This window comes from Nannospalax galili, unplaced genomic scaffold (assembly GCF_000622305.1).
Source record: "Nannospalax galili isolate Female #2095 unplaced genomic scaffold, S.galili_v1.0 scaffold177, whole genome shotgun sequence".
In the NCBI taxonomy this organism is placed as follows: domain Eukaryota; kingdom Metazoa; phylum Chordata; class Mammalia; order Rodentia; family Spalacidae; genus Nannospalax; species Nannospalax galili.
The window spans coordinates 857,809-873,491 of NW_008339470.1; the positions used below are offsets into that span (position 1 = coordinate 857,809).

The window sequence follows — 15,683 nt, forward strand, 5'->3', positions numbered from 1 at the left end:
TATAAACCGAGTGGCTGTCTTATATATGAGCTTTGAGAAATATTGTCTTAAACTTACTCATCTTGCCAAATAATGTTTTTGCAATGATTATAGGCTCCTCATACTAACTCTATTTAAATAAGGCTATGGAAGTTGACTATTGTCACTGTCAATATCAGATCCAAAGAAGAAGAAATGGAACATCCAGTGTATTAGTCTTTGAAATAAGTGTCATATTGACTCCTGCATCCATCCCACCAAGCAGAGAGAAAAGTTAAAATAGATGATGTAAATCTTAGTATTAATTTACTTGCATCTAGATAATAGATATAATATGTGTAGAAACCAATTAATCCAGTATTTAGATTTTTATATAGAATTTCTAGTTCATTGATTATTTTTAATGAACTTTGATATAATGAACTCACAAATGAAAACATCATGCAGCTAGATTAAGATAGGCAGTCAAACACAACCATGCGAAGGCCCAAACTCTACACATTTCAGTGAGCTTCTGTGCAGACAGAAAGACCCTTCTAGAACTGAGGAGCTTCACTTAAGGTTTCACACTCTGATTAATTTAGAATGGTAATGTTTGAAGTTTTATTCTAAATCAGCACTATTAACATTACTGCCTCAGAAACGAAAAACTATCAAGTTAGAGTCAATTAATCAATGTATGTTTTCCCAAGCTCTCTCAATTCTAATTTCACTAGGCTTTCAAAACATCTGATTAAAATGAGTTAGCCAACCTACTAAACAATGAACAATAGCCTCTGAAGAGTTTTTGACATATGCCTGGAAACATGCTCAGGAACAATCTGCTATGTCAAGGCCAAAATCCAAACTGAAAAATGTTGTCACTGTGGTAGATTTCTACCTAAATCCAAATATGATCTTGTTCTTTTTCCTAAGAAGATGATTTTTGTCAATAGTCCCCTAAAAAGTATGATGTTGAAAAACTATATACATATGCATACTAATAAAAAATTATAAATTATTTTAAATAAGCAGGTTGATAAACTAATATACCATAATGAGAAATAAGATTTCTACAATGTTTTTGTCAGTATTTTATATTGTTGGCCATATACCACAGACTCTGTTCACTGAAGCACAAAACTATGTTTAAACACAAGTTAAGGTGAAGAGTTTCCACACTGTCAAAGGCATCATATAAAAGTCATATTCATAGGGATTACACAATGAAAACAGATGCTGCACTCACAGCGAGTAGCATGTAAACCAGCTAAAATGCTTTCACTGGTTTTCTGATGTATTTACTTTATATAGTATTTAATTCCAAGTTTGTTTGATTTACAATTCACATGCAAATATCTAAAAAATAGGTAGTTCAACATATAGTTCATTAAAATGTTGGGTCAGGTACAATTGCAAAATCTTTGAACAAGGAGAAAAAACACAGCCACATTAAATCAGCATATTTTTGTGACGTTTTAATAAAAACATAATAGATAAAATTGTGAGATCTAAACACTTTTTAAGAATTTTGCCAATGAATCTTTGACTTGCTTATTTCTCAAACTGTAGATAATTGGATTTAGCACAGGAATTATGACAGTGTAAAATACAGAGTCCATCATGTCTTCATCATGAACTTTTTGAGTTGCAGGAAGCAGATACATGAAGAGAAGAGAGCCATAGTACAAAGACACAGACAAGAGATGGGCTCCACAGGTAGAGAAGGCTTTTCCTATGCCTTTGACAGATTTCTTTTTTAAAATTGTAAAGAGAACAAGTGTGTAAGAGACAAGAATAGTCAAAATAGTGAATGCCTGAATTGAACCAGAGAAAATAAAAACAATTAAGTAATTAAGAGAAGGATCTGTACAGGAAATTTTTAACAATGGCATAACATCACAGTAAAAGTGGTGTACTATGTTGGAATTACAGAAGGTTAATCTGAATAACATGCCTTCATGAATTGAAGCATGAAGAATTCCAACTACAAAGGTCATGACTAGCAGACGTATACAAAGTCTGTTTGTCATAACCACTGGGTAAAGTAAAGGATTACAAATGGCTGCATAGCGGTCATAGGCCATTGCTGCCAAGAGGAAGCATTCCATGGTTGCACACAGCACGAATGAAAAGAATTGCACCATGCATTCAGATAGGGAAATCAGATTGCTCTTAGCTAAGAGGCTGAACAGTATCTTTGGTGTCACTGTGGATGATAACCACGTATCCACAAGAGCTAAACTCCCAAGGAAAAAGTACATGGGGATGTGAAGGTGGGGGTCATTCCAGATGAGAGTGATCAGACCAAGGTTCCCCACAATGGTGATGAGATAAATCACCAAGAACAGCAGGAACAGGGGAATTTTCCACTGCTGTTGGTATGTGAGTCCTGTGAGAACAAACTCTATCCATAATGTTGTATTCTCTTTCTCCATGTCCTCATTGAATGTTCCCTGAAATGAAGGAATGACTGTCAGACAGCATTCACAAAAAGGTTATGAAGTGGGATTTAGGGTAGTAATGTTGAAATACAGCTCTATACTTATCAGAATGACCCTTTAATTTCTTTCTTTTAAATGAACTATAATTGATAGAGTCTATTTTTGAGAACAGAGAAATGATTTTAGTTCATTGTTTTAATGTTACAATGTGAATATATTAACTAATTTAAAAATGATATAATATTCTCTTAGCATTTGTGAAATGTGTGAACAAACATGGTTTGGTAGGAAAAGTTTATATCTGCATATTGGATACATTGTCAAAGGGAAATATGTTTTAAGCACCCAAAATATAAAATGAATTGAATTGAATTGAATGGTCTTAGTCAATTGATATATGCTAACCAACTTGATACAGTGAACACATAATAAGTACTGACAGGAGAACTATCTCAAAATTAAAGTTAATTATATAACAGTGAAAAACAAATTTCTGGGAGGAGAGACTAGAATAAGCAAAATTAGAAATACCTTACTTTATCCAGAGGTTTCTTAGCAATATCAGAATTGTTTAGAAACACTGTGCAAAATATAGACCATATGATTACAATTACAGAAAGTATTTCAGGATCTAATAGTCTATCTTTTAAATCATTCCCAAGCCATTTAAAATATTTTATTTATTATTATTTTTATTTTATGTATATGAATGAATTACCTGCATATATGTAAGTACACCCATGCCATGCAATGCCATGGAGGTCAGAAATTATGGTACATGTGACTGGGCATTGCAAACAATTAGAACAAAAAGACTAGAAACAATTCACAGTATTGAACCACTACTGTGCAGTGATATAAGACATGAGGACTGGATGCTCAATGAAAGAAGAAACAAAAAATTTGATGAATGGGGAGACAGTCTTCTAAAATTTAGCTTGAGAATTTAAGTGCACTAGTTTATTAGTTAGTATCAATGAACATGGAAGAAACATACTTTCTTATGTGGGTCTACTAAGGCTTGTTAATAATAATGTGTGACTGCCTTGCTCCCTTCCTTTCCTGCCTATTTTTCCAATTGATTAATCAATCTTTCCAGAATTTTTTTTTATTAGAATCAATCTCCTTTCAGCACAACTAGCAAAGTATGGGGCTCAAAAGAAAGTCAAAGGAAAGACACTAAAGACAATGCATAGAACACAACCAAAATAAGTTTAGGGGTTTTATCCTAAAGGAAGGAACTCTCATATGACCATGAAGTACAGAGCCACAGGGCAAATAAAGGATCTCTTGGGAACAGTGGTTAGAGAGTCCTGGGTGCTAAAAGTTTAGAAATTGCTAACAGCCTCCTGCATGTGACAGAGCTCTCATTAAAATTAATTAATGAGAATTAAATGTCCATTCAGAGAAGGAATGCTGTGGAGTGTTCTAAGAGCCACATAGGACAGCTAGCATTTTTTTCCAGTGTTCCTAGACAACTGTAATCTTTCATCTGTCTGTATTAAGAAAGGCTTTTAAATAAAGGATAAACAAATGAGTGAAGGGAAGAGGGAGGCGTTTAGTGGAGGAAAATCACAGGAAAAGTAGAAGGAGCAATTTGAGTGGGTGAAAAGGAAACAAAAAGAAGGAAAAGAAGTAGGTTTAGCAAAGCAAAGACATTTAGGGATAAGTGGAATGGGAGGAAAAGAACAGAGAGGAAGTACCAGAAGACTGAAAATTAAACCGGAAGTGGGGTGTTTCACAGCCTTGGTTTCAATGCTGGTCCTAGCCTTGGTGTTTATTGGACATAGGCAGACTTGAAAATTATTTGCTTCCATTTTTGTATAAGTCAAAATGTACTTTCTTATAAAATATACACTTGCAACAAAGAAGTATTAAATTTTCTTCACTACATTTGTGTGGTTCATACATAAACACATGTGTAGTCACTACTTAAAATTTCATCCTGTGTTTCGTTACTGACAACAGAATTGGAAAACATTTTGCTAGAAATCTATTTGAGAATATTTCTATTTGAACTTTTATTTGAGAACACAGATTCACTTCAATTGTTTTTGCATGGTATTCTTTCTTTCAGTGGAAATGCCAGTCCTCACTCCACATTTCTAACAAGACTATCAGAGCTACTGCAAATTATGGAATAAAAGAGCAGCCCCCTATAACTGGAGATTTCTTGTTTTTAGGTAAAGTGTGTAAGAATAGTTTTCCTTCTATGCAAACTGAAACAAACCAAAGCATGAATTCTCAAATTGTTTGCCATGTGGAACGTAATTAAGTCATAAATGTAGGAAAGTAATAGGAAATGTTTTCTGCATATCATATATATGTGTGTATTTATGTGTACATAAATTCATATCTGAATATGTATCAAAATACATATATTCAAAATAATATTTCAGGAAACATATCCCATACATAGATGTTGAGTATATATTCACATGTAATATAACTTATAAAGTTATATACATATGTTATCTAATGAAATTATTGGAAGAACTAGAGGATTGTATATGGGTTTAAATACTTGAGTTACTCACCTTAAAAGATTTATTCAGAGAAAATAATTAAATGGAAGAGTCTTTTTGCTGAGATTTTCAGAATTGATTATATAAGAAGTATTATGATTTAGATCTTTAAACGGAAGTTTGAGTTAATGTCTAGTTCATTAGAATTTAAAGATCAATAGGACAAAATATTAAAACAGACCATTAAATAGCACAATTCAAGCTGCTTTTCTTATTCATCTTTAGCAAGGAAGTAAAAATATACAGCTGGTGGTGTCTTCATATGCACAGTTATATGCATACACAGTATCTATCAAAAATATAAAATTATTTTGAAAGAAAAGGCATTCTTAATTTTCTATTGAAAAGTTGATGAATATTATAGAATGCATTTCTCTCATCCATATCTTGAAAGAGATTGCAGAGATCCTGAAAATATTGTGCTTCCTAACGTAGAAAAGAACAGAGCAGTATAGGAATGCAGTGCTGTAGGTAGTGCTGCTTTCCACAGTGATTCATTTGGAGGTTTTATTGCCAGAGAGCAGGAAGCACTGCTTATATGAATTTTCTTTCAACAAAAGAATCAACTAATTGTACCCTGCATGCTGTTTCCAGAACAGGAAGGGCTGGCTGGAGAACTGAAATTTCCCTGAGAGCCCCAGGGTTCTCTAGAGAAAAGATGAGGGTGCTCTACTGGGCACTGTGGGTTTGGACACCTATGAATAGTCCAAATTGGCCCCATGGGCATCACAGCCTTTAAAATCATAAATATTCAGTACAGTAAGTTATTATAACTTTACCAATTAATATCACACCTTATGTTTCTATTTACCCTTACAGATGATGACACTTCTGAGATGTTTAGACAAATTTATATATAACATAAATTCTCTAAAGGCTTTGTCTGATTTAATCCAGACATTACTTATGATGACTCATGATCTAGATCTAAGCAGCTTAAACATTAGGTTTTGACCCTATATGGGATCATCAAATACTTGGCAACTGCAGGTTTCTAAATTCATAGCAACAACAAAAATTATTCAAAGTCCAACAAACAATGACTCATGTGTTTCTGGCAGTGCTTACCTGTGTCACACTGGGACTTCACTACAGCTGGAACTCAAAAGGGCAGAGGACATCATGTCAAACAAAAACCAACTCATCCTGAAACAGTTATTTCAGATTCTAGACTGCTGCATATTATGAATTACAATGTTTGTACTGTGCATACAAAGATTTTTATTCTTGCAGAAGCATAATGGTTTAATTATAAAAATGAAAAGTTTTTAATTTTTTCTGCCATTATTCCTCAGCACATAGGAATATTATAAGGAAAAAGTTAAAGAATCCTTAATCTAGATTTCCTTCAGAAATCAATCTGAAATAGCGCTTTCCTCTTGATACAAAATGCAGCTTAAATTAAAGACTCACACTAAACAGAAATCTCTCAACCTGAGTTAAAAATGATTAAAAATATTGAGAAGCAAGAAGAGAAAAGAAAACATAAACCCTGGACTTCAGTGGACAGAGACTATATCTGTGGTTTCTAAATGTCAAAGTGTGGCCTCTAAATTTCTTGATCTTGCTCAAATGAAGTCTGCTCTAGTAATTAATTATGGGAAGGCACAGAACTTATAGGAAGGTGATGTGGGGCTGAAGAGTTGGTTCAGTGGTTAAGAACACTGACTGCTCTTGCAGAGGACCCAGGTTTAATTCCCACTACCCACATGACAGCTAACAACTGTCTGTAACTCCAGTTCCAGGGCCTCTGAGTCCCTCTTCTGACCTCCATGGGCATTGCATAACATGGGTGCACTTTCATACATGCAGGCAATACACTCATACACATAAGAAATAAAAATAATAAATAAAATATTTTTTAAAAAGAAACCTGATGCCTATGGACACTGATATCTCCAGAGCATTCATCACTAAAAGACCACAATTTTCAGATGACGTGATAATTGTAAATGTGAACTCCCTGCAGAGAATGAAGCCTCGAGGAGGCACCCGTGGCCAAGGGGGTAGTGTATGTGAGATTTGAATCTTATTTTGAGAGTTTTCCATCTGTTCAGACCCACACACACACACACACACACACACACACACACACACACACCACTTTCCAATTGTAAATACATTAAATGATGTTACAGTAATAGAAGGTTATCTATGGAGAGAATTGACTGAGAGAAAAAAAAGCATGTTCCTGAGAGAGGAAGAATGTCTAGAACATTATCAATAACAATTCTGGCTATTGCATCAGTTATAAGAGGATTGCAGGTGAACAGATTCTAGAGATAAATCAAGGTGATATTTTTTAATACTTCACAAAATTGAGAATGGGCAGATGTAAAAAAATAAAGCATGATACAAGTTGTATATGCATATGAAGAAATTATGCATGCTCCTGTATTCCAATTTATAATTATGCGTTAACATCTAGATAAACATGATATATATTTGTATTGTAACAATGAGAACTTGTTAAAAGTTATTAAACATTAAATGAGATGATGATGAAATCAGAGAAAATTGCATGAAATAGCATCTGGCAGCAATGTAGGAAAGAAAGCATGTAAATAGACTGACAAAAAATATGTAATTGAAGTGTTGCAAAGCACACAGCACGTAATTTTCACTGTAGGATTTTCAGTGGTATTAGTAGAAATATGTATGAAATTTCATTATGAGAGTAATATTGGGGTAGAAATAAAGATGGCTTGTTCATGATTTTTAAGGAACATGGAGCATGAGCATATCTGGCAATCTTGCATCAAAGATAAAACATCCATATGTGCTTATTTTCATGTCTTTTCTAGATACACAGAGAAAATTATATTCTATCAATAATATTCCATGTTTGGTAATACACATTTAAATTTGCTTCTTTTTTAGTAACATTTCAACAACTATTGAGATAGCGATTTCCTTTTCTCATTTCATTTCTTTAATTACTAGACATTGACACCATTTCCTCCCTATTCTCTCATTTTTTCTTCTTCACTTGCACATTCATGCTTTGTCTAAAATCGTATAAATAAACTTGTAAAAAGATCTGTCAAAACATCATAGGCAAACAGTAGGATCTCTCTCTCTCTCTCTCTCTCTCTCTCTCTCTCATTTTTATTTGTTTTCTCATATCATACCTGATATTTCTTCAAGAGGTAAAATTTTCCACATCCCAAATAAACTGGGAAAGTTTAAAAGGCTATTAGATTTCTTGGGCCTTTTATTTTCTCATCAAAGGCAAGTATGCTACAGTACAATAGAACACAGTAGATACATCATATATACGTAGCACTGTCAGCTCTATCATGTATTCATTGTAAGTCATTTTGTAAGAAACAAAATTACTTTAATACTTGGTGCCTCAATAAGTCACATTGATGAATGTACAGCCAGTGAATGTTTTCATGTCCTTTCTGCTTTATTAGCAGAATGTAAATATCGGGATGAAATTCTTTTAATGTTTTTAATTAAAGACAGAAACATTTAAGGATTTATTAGGCATATGGTCTTAAGTCCTTATAATGGTTAAAGATTTAAAGAAATGTGAAAGCCAAAATTTCAAAACCTATGTAGGGACTTCTCTACAACTTTCTTTGCAGGCAATTCACACCACAATTTTTCGTTTCTCAGATAATCAAATTCTCTGATAATCTTCGTTCCATATTAAAGTGATGCTTTATCTTATTATTTAGCACAAAAAGTGGTCAAAGACTGAGTTTTGATACTGATCATATGAAGAATAACTGTGAATAGTTATTAAATAAAATTTCAAATATAATGAGTTTCCTTCTCTGCCAACTTAAATCAAATCTCAAAATCATTGTTAATTCTCAAATTCATTTTATGCATGGGTATGTTTTAAATTATAAATGTTTGACAAAGCAAGGAATAAATATATTCTGCATATGTCTGTATATATGTAAAGATATACATATACCTAAATAATATAAGTGGTGTTTCTGCATATACAAGCATATGTTCAATAAAATATATATGTATTCATAGGTATAAATGCTCAAATATTCATATAGTAACTATTGCATTACATTAATACATCTAGGAATGGTTTTTACAATATGGACATTCTTCACTAATGACTTTTACAATTATTGCAACCAATAATTGTTACTGTTTGTAATGTAAACAAGCTCACTGAACCATGTGCTCCTCTTGTGACTTGCCCATATGGACTTAATCTTTCAAGATCTTTACTTGTCCTCCACCAAAAATAGTACGGTAATGCTTATTTATAGCATATCAAAGTATTGAAAACAGTGACTTTTCTTATGTAAGCAATGAAAGAAGTCGAGAACCCTTGTTTTATAACAGTGTGCCTGCGAGTCTAAGTCTAGGGATTGAACTGGAAAATTTTCTTCTGATAAGATGAGGGTGGGTCTGACCTCTACTTTCCCATACATACTGAAGGTACTGTTTCATTAAAGAATGAACAAAGCTCTTGCTTGAGAGCACAGTACTAAGAGAATTGTAAAGGAACAGGTTCTCAGCATTTCAGTTCTGCTCTTGATCTTAAAATGGATGAAACAGTCAGGCTGTTTCTTTACTGTCATACCTGCAATGTGACTTGTAAATGTCACAAACAAGAATATTTACACTGTGTGTATTTTGTATTTTTAATGTATGTAAATATAATCACAAGGAAATTGTCAAGAATTAAGAATTAATTGATAGATTAACATTTTAAACAGAAAGTGAGATTAGCTTAACTGGATCTTTATATCATAATCATCACATATATTTCTGAGGTAACTTTTTTTTAACATTTACAAAAACTTTATTGAGAATTTCATACATGCATATAAGGTGTTTTGATCAAATCCATGCCCACTCCCCCTCTTCCAACACCTCCCATATCTCCCCATCACATTTTATTTTTTCTTTCTTTTCTTTCATTTTACTTATTTTTATGGGGCTTTTGGGTACTCTAACATTCCCCCCTCTGAAGAGGTAACCCTAAAATCCTTTAAGGAACAGATGCGACCTCCCAAATACTTTTGACGTTTTTAGCCTTTGGAACAGAGTATGTTGCTAACAGTCCCAAGGACATTTTGACTTTTAGCCAAGAAATTGGCTACTTTTCTTTGGGGTCTTTTTACCCTAACTGCCTAGTCAATTCCTACCTCCTATTCTTATCACACTGTCCTCTGAAGGGGTTACCCAAATTGCCAATAGGGAATTGGGACACAGACCACTCTGGCTTCTTCCATGCTGAATGGGATTCAGGGTGAAAAAATTGGAGTACCCCTTCAGTGGGTCTATCTAAAAAACTTCCAAATTGCATAACTCTTTTCTCTAAGAGGAAAGGAAAATCCTTGAATCCCAAATAAGAGATGTGAGGAGAGGTAAAGGCAAGAGTAATTATCATTACAAATTCCTGACAGGGAACTAGAAAAAAGTCAGAACAGGGCAATTTTCAAATGTTCCTATGAGAGTCCATTGGAATTTCTTGACAATGGCTTCCAAAAGCATCCCTCTATTGGGTTATTCCTCATTTTTCTTTTGTCTTCCAAGGCTGGATTCTAGAGTGATGGATTCAGGAATTGCTATCAGGTATTTTGATAGCTGTTGCAGTGGTAAGAATCAGTATCAGTTCCCTCCCAAAGGCTTCTAGATAGGGGTAGAAAACAAATTATCCATCATTTTAGAACAATAGCTGGTTGTCTCCCTAAGCTACAGGTGGTCACTACAGTATTGGAGACCAAGAATTAAAGTCTTACATCTGAGAAGCACTTTATGGTTAGGAACAAAATCAGCAATGAAAAATAATTGTTTAAATAACATTTTAAAATATTTTATTTCTTATTATTTTTTATTTTATGTGTATGAGTGTATTGCCTGCATGTATGTGAGTGTACCCATGTCGTGCAATGCTGTGGAGGTCGGAACAGGGTGTCAGATTCCCTTGGAACTGAAGGATGGTTCGTAGCTGCCATGTGGGTGCTGGGAATGGAACCCAGGTCCTCTGAAAGAGCAGTCAGTGCTCTTAACCACTGAGCTGTCTCTCCAGCCCCTAGATAACTTTTTATGTAGACTTAAGACTAATGTCTGGGAAATGTAATCCCTTGAATGCTTAAAGAAATATACTGATGTCTTTACTCTTTGGTTATACTTTCCTTTTGGGTGTTTAAGACCATACAGTTGGTCCAAATCAATCAATTTATTTTTACATGTAAGGTCATTTGAGGACCTGTTTCTCAGGGGTCACATGGGCTTGGGAGGAGCTCCTAACCCCTTCCTTTTACCAGTTCCATCTATGTGAAGATAAGTAAAAGGTCCTGCTCAACCATGTCTGGCTTCACTTGGAAGCATGAATGAGATGTTTCCTCTGAGGTGACCCTCCTCTTTGTAGACTGGACACTTCTTCACGTCCATATCGTGGAGTCTCCATGGCATCCCTGAACAAGATGACAGGTGACTCACCACAGTTACAGAATATTTTGAGAGATGTTCCATAGTCCCTTGGAACTTAGTCAACCATGAAGGACAAGGAGCAAAAACTGTCCTTTAAGTCCCTCCGATCACATTAGTATAGGCCTCAAATTATGGCTGTTAAACATCCAATAAGGTTAGTCCCACCAGTCTGGTAGTTTTTTTAAATATATATATTCTTTAATTTTTACAAAAATTTTATTGAGAATTTCATACATGCATATAAGGCATTTTGATAAAATTCATGACCAATCACTCCCCTCCAACATTCCCCCCTCTGAACAGGTAACCCTAAATTCTTTTAAGGATTAGATACAACCTCCCAAATACTTTTGACATTTTTGGCCTTTGGAAAAGAGTATTTTGCTAACAGGCCCAGGGACATTTTGACTTTTAGCCAAGAAATGGGCTACATTTCTTGGGGTCTTTTTACCCTAACTAGCCAATTCCTGCCTCCTATTCTTATCATGCCATCCTCTGAAGGGGTTACTCAAATTGCCAAAAGGGAATTGACGCAGACCGCTCTGGCTCCTTTCATGCTGAACAGGGACACAGGGTGAGGCAATTGGAGTACCCCTTCACTGGGTCTATCTAAAAGACTCCCAAATTGCATAACTCTTGTCTCTAAGGGCAGAAGAAAGTCCTTGAATCATGAATAGGAGATGTGAAGAAGAAGTAAAGGCAAGATCAATTAGCATTACAAGTTCTCATCAGGGAACTAGAAAAAAGTCAGAACAGGGCAATTTTCAAATTTTCATATTAGAGTCCATTGAACTTTCTTGACAAGAGCTGCCAAAAGCATCCCTCTACTGGGTTCTTCCTCATTTTTCTTTTGCCTTCCAAGGTTGGACTAGTTGGCTGGGAAGAGTGGCTGGATACTCAGCTGAAGGTCCAAGGACCCTGCTTGGCACTCTTTAATGAATGAGCACAACTGTCAACAAGCCCAATTGTGACTATGTTTAGCGATCAGGTTCAGCTGAAGTAATGATGATGGTAGTTATTTCATGCAGAAGGGACTGCTGTGTAGCATCATCTTATTAAACAGACCTGGAATTAAAAGGATTTGGCAGTAGGAGCCACATATGAGGGAGAACATACATCATTTGTTTTTCTGAGTCTGTTACTTTACTTAGTATAACAGTTTCTAGATCCATCCATTTACCTGCAAATTTCATTAGTTCATCTTTCTTTTTTGCTGAATAAGAACTCCATTGTATAAATACACCACATTTTTGTTAACAACTCATCAGTTGAGGGACACTTAGGCTGCTTCCATCTCTTGGCTATTGTGAAAAGAGCAGCAACAAACATGGTTGTACAAGCGTCTCTACAATAGGATGACTCCTTTGCATATATGCCAAGGAGTGGTATAACTGCATATGGTAGGTTCATTTTTAATTTTTAAGAATTCTCCACACTGTTTTCCATAGAGGCTGCATGAGTTTGCAATCCCACCAGCAGTGAATGAGTGTTCCCCTTTCTCCACATCCTCGCCAGCATTTGGTATCATTTGTTTTCTTGATCCTAGCAGTCTGATTGGGGTAAGGTGATACCCTTGGGTGGTTTTAACTTGCATTTCTGTAATTGCTAATGATGTTCATCACTTTTTGAGATGTTTCTTAGCTATCTTTATTTCTTCCTTTGAGAACTCTCTGTTTAGATCTTTAGGCTGTCTTACAATTGGGTCATTTGGTTTCTCGATTCTTTGGTTTTTGAGTTCTTATATATTGTGGATCTTACACCTCTGTCAGGTGTGTCACTGGTCAAATTTTTTTCCCATTCTGTGGGTTTTCTCATTTTTTTGGTTGTTTCTTTCGTTGTACAGAAGTTTTCTGGTTTAATGAAGTCCCACTTACTGATTGTTGACCTTAATCCCTGAGCAAGTTCTGTCTGATTTAGAAAATCCTTTCCTACACCTATATCCTGTAAGTTTCTGTCCTAGTTTGTTCTTCATTGCTGTGAGAAAACACTCTGACCACTACCAACTTGGGGAGGAAAGGGTTTATTTATCTTGCATCTCCCAGGTCACACACAGTTCATCAGGGAGCCCAAGGTAGGAACTCAGGGCAGGAACCTGGAAGCAGGAGCTGGAGCACAGGAGCTGGAGCACAGGACATAGGAGTAACAGTGCTTATTGGCTTGCTCCCCTGGCCCCTGCTCAGCCTGCTTTCTTATGCAACACAGGCCCACCTGCCCAGGGGTGGCACCACCCACAGTGGGCTGGGCCTTCCCACATCACTCATCAAGAAGCTGCCCCTCAGACATGGCCACAGGCCAGTCCAATAGAGGAAATTCCCCAATTGAGGCTCCCTCAACCCAGGTCCTCTAGTTTTCCCCTTAATAAATGGAGCTGTATGACTGAATCTGTCTGGAGCTGAGCTGTTTCATTGCGCCTGGGACCAGCCTGTGATCAGTCTTCCCAGAAGAGCTGTCTTCCGTCAGCACTCACTGGCTGTTCTGACCCTGCTTGCCGCTTTTGCTCTCCGTGCCCTCATGGATTGGTGGCCAATGACCTGCAAGCAAAGGGAGAGCCTCCCACAGCTTGCCCGAGCCTCCCGCAGCTTGGCACAGAGCCCACCTGCAGCTGCCTGCAGCTGCCTGAGCCCACTGCAGAGAGAGAGACCCACCCTGCACCTGGCACCTGAACGTGTGACTCCTGGAACGCACAGAGTTCATGAGTATCCCCCTCATCAGGAGGGCATCAGCAATCCCTTTCTCCTATCAGGAGTGGAGTGTCCCTCCAATCAGAAGGACATCGTGAGTATCTCTCCCATCAGGAGGGCATCAAAAATCTCTTTGTCTTATCACCTCCCATCAGGAGCGTAAAAGGCAGCTTTGCCTCTAAGCCACCCCACCACTGGGGACTGGCAGTCTCTTCTCTCTTCCTCCTTTTATTTTCGGTCTGAGTCTTCGCGTGGGACCATAAAAGACAAAGAAGCAACTGAAGCTTTCTGGTCAAGGCTACTCCTTGATGTAAGCTGAAGCCTCTGAGTCCTCTTAACGGACCCTGTCAGCCTACACGGGTGTAGACAAAGACCTCCTATCTATACATCTTTCTAATACAAAAATCTGGTAACGCAGCAACCAGTTAAAAGTCACAAGGACGGTTGCCAGTCCCTTAAACCTGCGGGAAGGCTTGTGCTGGGGACTAAGTGGAATCTCCTGAGATTTTGATCTCAGGCATGCTCCCTTAGAAATCAGCACTTGACCCTACTTTCCTTTCCTATCTTAACACCACTAGAAAAATCCCCAAAGTTCTAAGGGATCTTCACATAAGCCCCAAGGGATCACATAAGCCTTAAAGTCAACTGCTAAGATAAACTTCCTTAATCTGTTTTGTTATCTTGCCCCTGGGGTACTCAAACCAAAGCTAAAACCAGTTTGGTGAGAATTTAAATTAACTAGCCCCTGCGGAGCACTTAAAAGTTTAAGGTGGCTCACGCCGTATAGACAAACAAACAAAAAATTTTAAAAACCATTTTTTTCCTGTAAACCTTAAATCTGCAGCTAGGCTTGTGTCTGTCAGAGCGTTCCAATCCCCTGGTGTCAGACTGCTCCAGAAACATTAAACGCCAGACAACACTACTTTCCTTTTATAATGGGTAATTCAGCATCACGCCAAAAAAGCCTCTAAATTCTCTCCCTTAGAGCCCTGCTTAAATCAAGAGGACTTAAGATTTCCCAAAAAGAAAGCTCAAAATTTTGGAATGAAGTATCTCAATTTGCACCCTGGATCCTGTCAGCAGACATTTCTGATCCAGAGGTCTGGACTAACATTGCATATCTGGCTCGTAAAAAAGAAATCCAGGAAAGACATAATTTTCCCCTTTCCTTTTTCCCCATAATAGCAGCCATCCAACAATGCTTAGGAAACCCACCTAAAACTGAGGAAAACTTACTAGCACCAGGGAATAATAAAGGGGAGGGTTCAAACAATAAAAAAGACCCTAAAGATTTCCCAAGAGCAGATTCAACAGCCCTAGAAAATAAAAAAGACCCTAAAGATTTCCCAATAGCAGATTCAACAGCCCCCAAAATAAAATTTGACCAAGTTAGACACAACCCACCCATCATCAAAATTAACTCTTACCACCCTCTTGCTGATTTAACAAGCCCAGATATTAACGCCCAGACTTCAAAAACTCCCAAAGATCCCCAGATAAATCCCCCTCCCCCTTCATCTCGGCTGCTGCCACAGCCTGTGGCACCACACCAGCCACACCCCTCAGCCATACAGCAGCTGAGTAACCTTAGGGATAATGGGAGTTGCCAGTCCCAGAGCCTCCAGACACAATGGCCTCAGGCCCCCAAAACC

At 36.8% G+C, this 15,683-nt stretch overlaps 1 protein-coding gene across 2 annotated transcripts; it reads right to left on the bottom strand.

The window, feature by feature from the left end:
• Window positions 1–1,469: 1,469 nt before the first annotated feature.
• LOC103735097 (olfactory receptor 183-like) lies at window positions 1,470–9,791 on the bottom strand. 2 transcript variants are annotated; one of them, XM_029564083.1, is made up of 2 exons: window positions 9,783–9,791; window positions 1,470–2,384 (listed from the first exon to the last, which is right to left on the bottom strand). In XM_029564083.1, the coding sequence occupies exons 1-2, from the start codon at window positions 9,789–9,791 to the stop codon at window positions 1,470–1,472; spliced, it is 924 nt and encodes a 307-aa protein (XP_029419943.1). The 2 variants fall into 2 exon arrangements, with proteins under 2 accessions (XP_029419943.1, XP_008832442.1); XM_008834220.3 differs by lacking the exon at window positions 9,783–9,791 and having other exon boundaries at window positions 1,470–2,399.
• Window positions 9,792–15,683: the final 5,892 nt, after the last annotated feature.